This window comes from Phyllobates terribilis, unplaced genomic scaffold, assembly GCF_046119375.1.
Source record: "Phyllobates terribilis strain yellow unplaced genomic scaffold, ASM4611937v1 Scaffold_4__5_contigs__length_816908805, whole genome shotgun sequence".
Taxonomy (NCBI): domain Eukaryota; kingdom Metazoa; phylum Chordata; class Amphibia; order Anura; family Dendrobatidae; genus Phyllobates; species Phyllobates terribilis.
Genome location: NW_027362764.1, coordinates 106,221,978 through 106,235,254, shown reverse-complemented (window position 1 = coordinate 106,235,254; position 13,277 = coordinate 106,221,978). Strand labels below are relative to the sequence as shown.

At 40.6% G+C, this 13,277-nt stretch overlaps 1 protein-coding gene across 3 annotated transcripts in view; it reads right to left on the bottom strand.

The window, feature by feature from the left end:
* ADARB2 (adenosine deaminase RNA specific B2 (inactive)) overlaps positions 1-13,277 on the bottom strand; it is a 1,079,460-nt gene that overhangs the window by 126,471 nt on the left and 939,712 nt on the right. For all 3 annotated transcript variants that reach the window (XM_073677647.1, XM_073677648.1, XM_073677650.1), the window contains exons 7-8: positions 6,738-6,906; positions 4,717-4,868 (exon numbers count right to left, since the gene is read on the bottom strand). In XM_073677647.1, the coding sequence (XP_073533748.1) occupies positions 4,717-4,868; positions 6,738-6,906 (321 nt within the window). The remainder of the gene's footprint in view (positions 1-4,716; positions 4,869-6,737; positions 6,907-13,277) is intronic.

Here is a 13,277-nt window from a genome sequence, read left to right as displayed (position 1 = left end):
CAGTGCACATGCACAGCAGCTTCTTCATTCATTCTCCTTCTGGATGTGGCCCTCAGTGGCCGTCTCACTATGCTGTGCTATAAATGTCCAAGGTGGGAATTCCCTTTGACAAGAAAGGGCATATGGAGTGGTATATGACTGCAGGAACAGACTACTCATGTTTGTGTAACCATGCACAGCTCTGCATAAGCGCTGAAGACAAAATGATAGAAGATTTCTAATCAAAATGGTTTGGAATGTTGCATGACATTTTTAATTTTAGACCTATTGGACGAACAAAAAATAGTTGTTAATATTTGCGTTAAAGGGTTGTATAGTTTAGAAACACATTTTCATATACAGTATTGGGAATTTTGGGTTGAAGAAACACTCCCATCAAAATTGTTATCCTCTTAATATACTGCAGTCATCACATTATATAGCACTGTGTACTTACAATTGCTCATTTTGCCTTTCTACCCAGTTAATCCTTCTCTTTTCCCTTATTTCTTTCACATCATTAAAAACAGACAAGCTGATTTCTTCTAAGCTCTATGTAGAAACAGGAAGTCTGATTTCCCTGCATGAGACATCATTAGAATTACAATTCTGCATCCCTGCAACGTTCATTGTAGTTCTTATGATGACGCATGCAGGGAAAAGAGACTTCCTGTTTCTACATAGAGCTTAGAAGGATTCAGCTAGTCTGTTTATAATGATGTGAAAGACTTAATGGAAAAGAGAAGGATTAACTGGGTAAAAAGGCAAAATGAGCAATTGTAAGTGCACAGTGCCATATAATATGATAATTGCAGTATATTAAGAGGATAAAAACTTTGATGGGAGTGCTGCTTTAATACATGAGGGGTTCACTTTCAAGAGCCTCATCTATTAGTCTGAGGAGAGGTTACTTATAAAGACTGTCTCTCGCTCAGGAGGACTCGGCATGTCCTGCATTACACAGACATTCCATTGATTTTAAATGGCATTGTGTAATGCTTCATTTCCCCTGTGGTGGCGCTGCAGGGAAATTGAACATTTGCTGCCAAGTTCTCACACAGATTACAGCTGATTGTTTGAAATTTATTGACAAGGAACCTTCTAACGAAAAGGTATTGCCCAAAAATGGGTAATCGGAATTGAAATAAAAAAAAATCAGACATTTATGGCTAGTTTAAGTTTTATCTGCACTTAGATTCAGAAAATTGGATAATGACAGAAGCTTTGTGTGCACATTAATACTATATACACAGACGGCCCATATGTTGAGAATTTTAGAAATGCAATGTTTCAGTAATAAAATCAGCTGGATGGTCGAAATAGCTCTTAGGAGCCCGAGGGGACTGATATTGTGCATGTAAATGGTAATCACTGAAGCGATTCTTTCATTGCACATGTGGATACACAGTAAAGGTATAGATAAGACAAAGGAAAAAGCAATCAAAAGAAAATCTGTTTGCCTGGAAAAGCATATGAAGAACAATTGGTTGTGTAGGAAGGCAAACATTACTGTGTGTCCCAGTGTCTGACATTATTTAAGAAATGAGCAAATATCTGAACTATTATCATATTACTTTGTTTTTTTTAAAATTAAACCTACTTTTAAGTGTAAAGCCTAAACACATTAGATGGCTGTCGGCCGAACAATGGTTTGGCTGATTGGCTGCCATCTCTACCGCTTCTCCCATACAAATGAGCGCTAGATTGGCAAAGTGCCCCTGTGCTCTCTATGAGAGAGCCGCTACTACACTTGTCTTATTTCTTGGAGAAAAATATTGGCAGTCCAGAATCGGTCAGATCCTTAACTTTCCCGACAATCACTTGTCCGGGGGCCCCCCAAAGTGATTAGCGTGCCTGCTGAAACCATAAATATCAGTGGCTTCAGCAGTGTATGGGGGGCGGGGGCGGGGAGAAGACTAGTGTTGAGCCACCCCCCGTAGTGTTCGGGTTCGGTTCATCGAACATCGGGATGTTCGTGGAACTGTTCGTCGAACACCTTAGAACACTGTCGAACACCGTTGAACACCGTTAAAACCAATGGCAGGCAAATAAAAATACATAGAAAACACCTTCAAAAGGTGTCCAAAAGCTGACAAACTGCTCAGAAGACACTCTCTTTAAAAAAGGCGGCCGGCAATTCAGCATCGGTACCCGACAATTTAGAACAGAAAGAATAGAGCATCACACATAGATTAGATAGATAGAAACATGTCAGTCACATACAAAAGAAGAACAGTGACAGTGTTGGTTACTGTACTTGTCATTTAGCGTTAAAGGATTTATTAAAAAAAATAATACTGTTTTCATGCACCGTCTCTTTAAAAAAGCCGGCCGGCAATTCAACAGCAGCATACATCGGTACCCGACAATTTAGAACAGAAAGAATAGAGCATCACACATAGATTAGATAGATAGAAACATGTCAGTCACATATATAATAAGTACAGTGATAGTGTTGATTAATGTACTTGTCATTTAGTATTAAAATAAAGGATTCATTAAAAAAAATTGGCGTGGGGTTCCCAGTAATTTTAGTCTCTAGCGGAGGTTAAGCAGACGGCTGGGGCAGATGTTTGAAGCCTGGGAAGGGGGTAATACCCACGGAGTTTCCCAGGCTACTAATATCAGCCCCAGCTGAATACCTAGCCTTTACTAGCTATTAAAATGGGGGACCCCCCCAAAAAATGACGTGGGGTCCCCCCTATTTTAATAGCTAGCAAAGGCTAGGCAGACAGCTGGGGGCTGATATTAGTAGCCCAGGAAGGGTGCCATGAATATTGGCCCCCTCCCAGGCTAGAAACACCAGCCGTCAGCCGCCCCAGAAATGGCGCATCCATAGGATGCCTCAATTCTGGCACTTAGCCTCGCTCTTCCCACTGCCCTGTAGCGGTGGCAGTGGGGTAATAGGGCTAGGGTTGATGTCAGCTTATAATGCCAGCTGACATCAAGCCCAGGTTAGTAATGGAGAGGCGTCTATAAGACACCTCCATGCCCCCAACCACCAGCTGCCTATTTGCACCTGGCCGGACACAACAATATAGGGAAGCCCTTTTTTTTTTAAATTATTTCATTAATTTCATGAAATAATTAAAAAAAAAATACATGGGGCTTCGCCCTATTTTTGCGTCCAGCCAGGTACAACTAGGCAGCTGGGGGCTGGAATCCGCAGCGCAGGGAGGCCCAATCTTTCTGGGCCCACCCCGCTGCAAATTGCAATCCGCAGCCATCCCAGAAAATGGCGCGTTCATAGAAGCGCCATCTTCTGGCGCTGTACCCAACTCATCCAGGGCCCTGGTGCGGTGGCTCACTGGGTAATAAAGGGGTTAGGGCCAGCTTGGTATCATCAGCTGCCCTAAGCCCGAAATTCATGGGGTCACGCCAATATTAGACATGACCGCCATGAATTTCTAGTAAAGTATTTAAAAAAGGCACAACACCCAGAATAAAGTCCTTTAATTGAAATAAACACACAATTATATTTTTTTAACTTTGACTATGGGGTTAATAATGGGGGTGTCTTATAGACGCCTCTCCATTACTATCCTGGGCTTGATGTCAGCTGGCATTATAAGCTGACATCAACCCTAGCCCTATTACCCCACTGCCACTGCTACAGGGCAGTGGGAAGAGCGAGGCTAAGTGCCAGAATTGGCGCATTCTATGGATGCGCCATTTCTGGGGCGGCTGACGGCTGGTGTTTCTAACCTGGGAGGGGGCCAATATTCATGGCACCCTTCCTGGGCTATTAATATCAGCCCCCAGCTGTCTGCCTAGCCTTTGCTAGCTATTAAAATAGGGGGGACCACACGTCATTTTTTTTGGGGGTCCCCCATTTTAATACCTAGTAAAGGCTAGGTATTCAGCTGGGGGCTGACATTAGTAGCCTGGGAAGCTCCGTGGGTCTTACTCCCTTCCCAGGCTTCAAACATCTGCCCCAGCTGTCTGCTTAACCTCCGCTAGAGACTAAAATTACGGGGAACCCCACGCCAATTTTTTTTTTAATAAATCCTTTATTTTAACACTAAATGACAAGTACAGTAATCAATACTATCACTGTACTTATTATATATGTGACTGACATGTTTCTATCTATCTAATCTATGTGTGATGCTCTATTCTTTCTGCTCTAAATTGTCGGGTACCAATCCTGAATTGCCGGCCGGCTTTTTTAAAGAGACGGTGCATGAAAACACTATTATTTTTTTTAATAAATCCTTTAACACTAAATGACAAGTACAGTAACCAACACTGTCACTGTACTTCTTATATATGTGACTGACATGTTTCTATCTATCTAATCTATGTGTGATGCTCTACTCTTTCTGTTCTAAATTGTCGGGTACCGGTGTATGTCGCTGCTGAATTGCTGGCTTTTCATGTTTCACTGTGAGCACTGTTCCCATCGATTTGGGCAACCACTGTAATGCCACAACCACCATGGCTGTGACATTACAGTGAGTGTCAGACAATCCCTGCATGATGTGAAAAAATCCAGTTATGCTTTTGGTGCACGAACAGTTATCGAACATAACCTCGAACAGCCAAATTTTTTGCAAATCGTTTGCGTTCGTCAAACAACTCGAACACCGCCCAAAACAGCTCCAATTCGAGATTGGCGAACAGTTCTAGTCGAACACCGCTCATCTCTAGTGAAGACTAAAATGTAGACTAAATTTTAAAAAATCGGAAAAATTAGAAGAAAATTTTTAAAAATGTACATAACAAGCCAAATCTTACAATCAGATGTGATCTCATAGGGAGAGTTGAGCCGAGCATCTCCACACGGCGATGTACTAACATATAGATGAAATGAGATGCCGTCCTTTAGCCGGAAGCCTCCTTCTTTTAACCGGATGAAAACAGACCTCTCCCAGTCACTTCTGTGCTTGCTGTAGAGAGACAGAACATTTTTATTACAGTGAAAGGATGGCTCGGGACCGCAACATAAGAAGGAGGTGACCACATCATAAGAACAGAATATATCTTTAATTCTACAAACATGGCATTATTAGTATTATATATTTATTTATTGTCTCAAATAGTCATTGAATTTTACAAGGGCAAAAGAAAAGAACTGAGCAAGGGAGGGGTAATTTGCAAATTTTTCTAAAAATGTAAATTATGCTCGTCTGGCCAATTGGCCAAGAACTATCTCTTGTGACTTCTCCATAGACATGAACAATCAGTTGAGTGTGCATGTGTTCTCCATATGTAGAGTGTAGAAAGCCACTTCCAAGCCAACACCTCAGACATCGACTTATCCAACCTTACAACAAATGGGTGGGATGTCTGAATTTAAGGTGGCCAAACCTTCTGTTCCCCGACATCTTCTGCCGAGAGAGAGTAAGGAGGCCCCCATATACATCAATCTTGCTGAACAATGGAGGTGTGGCAATTTTTCATCACTTGAGTATTAAAGTGTTCAGCTGTTCCTCCCTACCTTTGCACATGCACACCCGGTTCATTTAAGAATGCATATGTTTTTCATGTGAAGAGTAAGCAGTTGCTAGACCTTGGGTTTCTGCAATCGATTTCCATTTTGAAAATCTAAGGTCTGCACACGGATTAGCTCACCTGCCGCTACCGCCAAGTGGAATCTGTTCATAAACAGCTTCAATAAGGGACATGTCAGAAAAAAAGTCCATTAATTAAAAGGATTTCTCGGATTCAGAAAAACTGTTCTTCGGCTGTAGTTTGTTTTGTAAAAAATAAAGCGAGCTTACTCAACCTCCCCTGGTAAAGGAAAGAGTCTCTGTTGTTGCTCCCGGTGTCTGCTATTATCTACAACAACGCTGCAGTCAATCATTGACCTCAGAGGAGCTGAGAGGCCCATGTGGTCAACTTGGGCAAAGCCGTTGAGCTCAATGAATGGCTGCCAACATGGCATCAGCACTGCAGACAATAACAGACATTGGAAGCAGCGGTGGAGACTCAGTGCTGGACCGGGGTACGGTGAGTAAAGTAGCTTTTGCTTTTTTAAAAAAACAAGCTCCACTCAGAGTAGTAGTTGTCGTCTTCTGATAAAAGAAGACACCTTTAACAGCAAGGCAGTTTTTCCATTGAAAATACACTTCATCATCAGATATTGTGAAAAAAATTCATCTAGAAGGAATTGGTTTGAACGTAACGTACGGCATCACTTTCTGTGATGGGAATACTCATTTAATTTCCGAGGTTTGTGGAGTAGAAATTCAATATTCCCATACTGTTTCCTCAAAGCAAAACATTACTATTATTTGCGGCAATCTTAGCCCAGTTTAAAAACAAACTTAATAAAATTCAAGAAATTCCACAATATTGCGTACACTTGTCCCTATCCGTGCTCTGTGAATTATCGGGCCTTTATAAATTTGTAATAGCTTTACTTCATCTGAAATACAAGGACATTCTGAGTACAGAGCAAAAGTAAATAGCCGAATCTCGTCACCACGGGAGATGGCAGATCTAGCTTTCTATCAAGCATTTTGCTTGAGTCGGTTCAGCTCGAAGTTTTTCATGAATTATGTAAACAAATTTCTAAAAGTATCCCTCGACTTACGCAAATCTAATTCTTCATGAAAGGAAATCTGCTTTCATGGACCAGACACTGAAAGATGAAAGTTGTATTAAATTGCTTTGCTTATTTTCTTCAAATATTGGTCACTCGGAATCGTAGAATAAACAAACGTCTTCATGAAAGGAGTGCGGATCAGAAATCTAGAGGACAGATTCGCCCCACAGCAGATCACATAATATGTCGTCGGCACATTTCAATGTACCTTAAATGTAGCTCCAGCTGAGTATAAAGGAAATGGATGAAGGCTCTACGCACTACGACCTCCGCATGGCAGTCATTGACCACTAGTCCCTGGTCATTAAGGTATTCTCCATTGATACATTTGGTGCCGGATGATAGAGCAATGACCTGTGCTTGCCTCAGGTCTAAACCTGAAAAACAAAAAAGATACAATAATGTAAGAAAAAATAGTCTTCAAAAACATATTTGGATAAATGATCAAAATTTTTCTAATTCTTTTATTAAAAAAAAAATCATAGTTATGAATCTAATTTTCTAGTCTTAGGCTATGTGCTCACGATGCAGAAATGCTCTGGATTTTTCCTGAGCATTTCTGCATCTCTCTGACAGAAAAAACGCATGCGGATTGTACATGCGGATTGTACATGCGTTTTTTCAGCCAGTGACAAGCGTTTGTCACGCCTTTTGCACATGCGATTTCGCATGTGGGTTGTCAAGCGCTTTTCCAAGAGATTTTAGCATCACTTGGAAAAGTGCTTGACAACTTGGTCACACGATATAAATCCATGCAACCGGCATGGATTTTATACACTGTGTTCCAAATTATTATGCAAATAATATTTTCTCAGATTTTCCCAAATTACCTATATGAATTGCAGTCATTGTAATTTTCCAGTCAGATAACTATTAGAGTACAATTGAAAGGTTTTTGTACAAACTGCCTATGATAACAGTATATTTTTAAAAAAATAAAACACTCAAACTGCACTCAAAATGCATGTTCCAAATTATTATGCACAGCAGAGTTTTCAACCTTTTCATTTTAATAAAGAACGAAAAAATGGTCATTTTTGAAATTATAAGCATTAGCAGGTTATTACAAACTGAAATCAAACAGTTTTCAACTCAAAACTTTATTCTAGGTGATGTAACATTTGCACATAGGACCGCTTGTTCGAAAGGAGCTTCTGAACTCTCTCATTCATTGAATTTGTCAGGTTTTGGATGGTTTCTGCTTCAATTGTTTTGCATGAGGACAGAATACCCTCCCAGAGCTGTTGCTTAGATGTGAACTGCCTCCCGCCATCATAGACACTCCTTTTGATGATGCTCCAGAGGTTCTCAATGGGGTTGAGGTCAGGGGAGCATGGGGGCCACACCATAAGTTTGTCCCCTTTTATGCCCACAGCAGCCAGAGATGCAGATGTGTTATGTGCAGCATGAGACGGGGCATTATCTTCTCTCTTTCTCCGGTCTCCCTGGTGTCTCGCGGTGGTGTAAAAGGACCTTCTATGACATCATTTGGTCATGTGACAGGTCACGTGACCGCCGACGTCAGCAGTCGCATGACCTGTCACATGACTGAATGACGTCATGGAAGGTCCTTTTACACCATTGCAAGCAACCGGGGAGCCAAGACGTACCGGATAGAAGACCGCGGGCCATCAGAAGGTGAGTATAATGCTTTTTTCTTATTTTAAATTCTTTTTTTTACAGGTACTATGGTACCCGGGTCTGGAGGAGAGTCTCCTCTTCTCCAGACCCGGGTACCATCCGCACATTGAATCACTTAATATCCGCATGTGCACATGTAGTCATGCAGATATTAAGCGATTCAATGCAAGTCAATGGCGGCAAAAACGCCGCGATTCCGCAAAATAATTGGTAGTGCTGCGGATTTTTCCGCAATGATAATCCGCAGCGGAAATTTCCGTAGCATGTGCACAGCACATGCGGATTATCATTGGGGAACATTGCAGACCTTCTACCAAGCGTTTTTTAAGTGTTTTCGCGGTGGAATTGCCGCTGCGGAAACGCTTAAAAAACACATAGTGGGCACACAGCCTTATATGTATTTGTATTGTTACATAATTACTTTGTTAAAGGGAATGTGTCATCAGAAAATTACCTATTGTTTAAATCAGCTTTTTATATTACATTTACTTAAAAAAAAAAATTGCAATGTTTTTTTTTTATATCACAATTTTTATTGAAAAAGAAAATTGGTAATTTTGCAATTTTCACACTAGCCATCAGGACAATTTTAGAATAATGCTTCCTGTCTTTTCAGGAAGAGTTTACAAGAGTTTACCTATCATCAGAGGCAGGATTACAATGACAGGTATACACAGAAGCCACCAATCAATGTAACAGCTGACCCTGCGCCTCCTCTCTTCACAATGACCTTTGCACATGCTCATTAGATGCTTAAATAATAAAGATAGGGTCTGAGTCTGCTCCTTGCACCTAATGTACAAGTGGATTTACTCAAAGGACATGAAGTTAGAGTTTAAAAAAGTAATAGTGGTCAAAGTAAAAATTGCAAGACTTCTAATTTTTATTTTTAATTAAGATTTTTATATGGATAAATAAGCATTGCCAAATAAAAAACAAACAAACAATCAGACAAAACATTCAGCACAAAAAATAATTTGAACAATACAGTTGTTCATTTTCTGATGACCCATTCCCTTCAATGTGTACTTGCAATTTAGGAAAATTATTGTCATTTCATAGAGACATGTCAGAAGTTTTGAACAGTGAGACCTTCACCAGAGATAAGAAAATCCTTTAAAATTCAAAGTTGCCAGCTTTGCTGAATTTTGCCAGGCAATATGATTTACAATGAACTGATTTGCTTTAATTTAAAGCACTCCAAAGCCTCCAATTGCCATAAAAAGAGTATTCTATCTCTCTCCCCTATCAATTTTATCTATATTATTCTTTTTTCCTTACACACTAATCTTCACTACTGTGCTGTCACACACTATTAGTAGAGGCTTATTTAGTATTTTATGATATTCTCTCCCAATCTCTGAGTGTCACTAGACTATGAGCTGAAACATTATCTCACTGTTTAGATATATCACACATTAGCTGCTACATTTCCTGCTTCTGCTTTTATACAGCCTATGATGGTCCTTCCTGGTTGACTGTGCTATATCATGTGATTTGATAGCTGCAAGGTATTATTATGCCATGCTGTGCCCAAGGTCATGTGATCCTACTCTGGCTGATGCAATGTTGTGCAATGTGCATGTTAGGCCATTTGGGCAAAGTGAATCACATACTGTTTCAAATTAGTCATACATGGTGTGACGAAACAGCTTCTTATCTTAATCAGCCAGACATCTAGATTTGTAAAGCAAAGAGAAATACACTATTGTGTTTGTGTTGACTTTAAAACTTGTGTGTGTTTCTTTGGTGGGTCAAGAAGGACAGACGAGTATTTGTATAACCCTGAATGCTGTCTACTCTTGGGTCTGAAACAATGATGTTTGTTACTATGCTAATTGCACACTGTACTAAAGCCATCTAGATGTTTATTTACAACAGCCCCCTGCTATACCAACTATGTAAATTGATTAAATGCTCAAACAATGAGACCTCGGCTCCATGGAATAATACCCTCTCTAACCCTTTCTTTGTGGCCAAATGTGAACTAGTTAAGGAAGATATGCCTCTGTAACAGGCATATTTGAGACAGAGAATTGAAATATACTTTAGACTTTACAAGGAGAATCAAAGACCAGACTCTTTTCAGATCATCAGCTTAGTAGAATGGCTTTATCTAAAGAGACACAGATTTGGATTCTTCAGGATTCCAGCCAAAGGGTATACAGCCCTGACTGATAAGATACAGATCGGCTCCATTGACCATCAGAGAGCCCATGGATACATTTGGGGAGACCAGGTTGGGACGATGAAGTCACCTGGCCCCATGGATATGTTGTTTGGGGTTGCGAGGTGGGACCCTCCGGTCGCCTGGAACCCATGGAGATATTCGGAGAAGCCAGATTGGGACCAGCCAGTCATCTGGCCCCATGAAAACTCTCGGAGAGGCCAGGGTGGTTCAATAAAGTATTGCCACACTGTTTTGCCATCACCCTGTGTTGTCTGAGTAGTATTATGCCCACCAAACACCCCGTGTCTTCACACATGGGCAAACTCTCATCAGTTTAAACTGCAAATCAGTGACATAAATCCAAGGCACAGTTTTGGGTTTCAGCTGTGAATTTAATTGCAATGTGGTAAGAAAATCTAAGTGAAAAAACCTTACACAGAGCTTGGAAATGCCACAAAGATTGTTCATTGCTTTGCAGGACTTAATATGTCTATGCATTACATATATAGTTAATTATTTCCAATACAAACTGTGTAAAGCTTGTGGTGGCAAGCTTGTGTAAACCAAAATCAAATGATCTGTTAATCTCAAGAGGACCTTTCAAAAATTGGATGTATAATGCAGACATCCTCTTAAAGTACATGTCAACCCTATATAACCTTACTTTGCTGCTAATAGGATATAGATGCTGTGACCATTATATATGCATGCAATACAATACACTGCAAGCTGCTTGATTCCATTCAGTCTCAATCCCGATAGATAACCCCCTGCAAGCTGCAGAAGAAATATGGTAGAAAAATTGTAAAGAAATTCAACAGCAGAAATGTCCAGATCATAGAGAGAAAGAGTCCAGATCATAGTTATTATAATCCAGATAAGGGCTCATTCACGTGAGTGTATACATCAGACAAATGCTATCCAATGTTTTATCTGATAGCACTCGGACCAATGTTATACTGTAAGCAGTACAGATCAGCAGTTTTTTTTCTCATGCTGGTCAGACATGATAAAAAAATGCCAGCATGCTGTGAGTGACTCCGCAAATCATATCACGAACACCAATTCAAGTCTATGAGTGCGTGTAAAACATCAGACTGCACTCACAGATGCCATCCGAGTGCAGTCCAATTTACACAGACAATGGAGAAGATGGAGAAATTACTTTCACAATTACATCATAAAGCATGGGAAAATTTGATGGTTGTCAACTGTATGTGGGGGTGATCAAACTGTTTTGAGGGCTGTTATTGTGACTTTATTCTGTGTGTGGGCCATTATATTGACTGGAGGGCTGTATGGGGTCCAGTTTTCTGTGTGGAGGACTGTGTGGGGTCATTATACAATGTGGAGTGCTTTTTTATGTGGGGCCATTATACTGGGTGGAGGGTTATGTGGGGGTTATTATACTGGGTGAAGGACTGAGTGGGGGGCATTATATTGTGTGGAGGGCACTGTGGAAGCCATTATACCGTGTAATGTCGATTATACTGCTTTGTGGAACTGAGGGGGTTATCATACTGTGCTGTGGAACTGTAGGGGTCATCAACTGTGTTGGGGTCACAGGGGGTGTCATAATGTGTGTGAGGAATTGTGGTGACATCATTGTGTTGGGGCATAATTCTGTGCATGTGTAGGGTTCTGTGGAAGACTTCACTGCGGGGGAATCATACTGTGATTGGGGGCATTTTTGTTGACATCATACTTTATGGGGGCTATAAAAGGTTTATCATAGCATGGTATAAGGGCCAGGTGTTTGGAGGTTTTTTTCATATCTATATACTGTATTATTTTATATTGGATGTACATACTGTATATATTAGTTTTCATTGAATAGGGATTACTTTGTCTTATAATATTCAATGCACATTGTACTTGCATTTTAATGGTTTCTTTATTTTTTGGATATTGGCTTCTCTCTATGATTACATGCATAGCCCATTGTATGCCTCCTTTGAGGTCTTAATGAACTTGTGGATACACTCATATGGATATAATTTATTGTCAATCCAGTGATTTGGGGATATTATTGGATTTACTTTTTCCCACTGCGATTATCTCATTATAAATTATCATGGATGTCTATGTTAAGGTTGCTTCGGTTTTTAATTGATTTTAATTCAGGCATGTATTTTGCCTCAATAAAGATAGTCTTTTTTATGATAGGTGGCTTATTGTTTTGCAATGCTCCTTTTGCTTCATAGTTGTGCTTTAGCTCTTGTTTGCTGATATAGCACCCACTTATATATTCGCTGTGCATCCTCATTTTGCTCTATTTATGCCTATACGCTGTGACCCTGCCAAATGTATTATACAGTATATATAAAAAATTTTTTATTCTATTTAGAGTGCAAAGTACTCTGCAAATTACTCTGATTTTCATCGCCTACGCTGCTCATGCAATGTAAATCGCACTGCGCTAAGTTAGGCAACCAAAATGACGGAAGAGAAGGAACTGCTCTGTCAACACAGCAGAGCAGAAGAGAAGGAAGTGCTCTGTCGACACAACATAGCAGAAGAGAAGGAACTGCTCTGTCAACACAGCAGAGCAGAAGAGAAGGAACTGCTCTGTCAACACAGCAGAGCAGAAAAGAAGGAACTGCTCTGTCAACACAGCAGAGAGGAAGAGAAGGAACTGCTCTGTCAACACAGCAGAGCAGAAGAGAAGGAAGTGCTCTGTCGACACAACATAGCAGAAGAGAAGGAACTGCTCTGTCAACACAGCAGAGCAGAAGAGAAGGAACTGCTCTGTCAACACAGCAGAGCAGAAAAGAAGGAACTGCTCTGTCAACACAGCAGAGAGGAAGAGAAGGAACTGCTCTGTCAACACAGCAGAGCGAAAGAGAAGAACTGCTCTGTCAACACAGCAGAGCGGAAGAGAAGGATCTGCTCTGTCAACACAGCAAAGCAGAAGAGAAGGAACTGCTCTGTCAACAC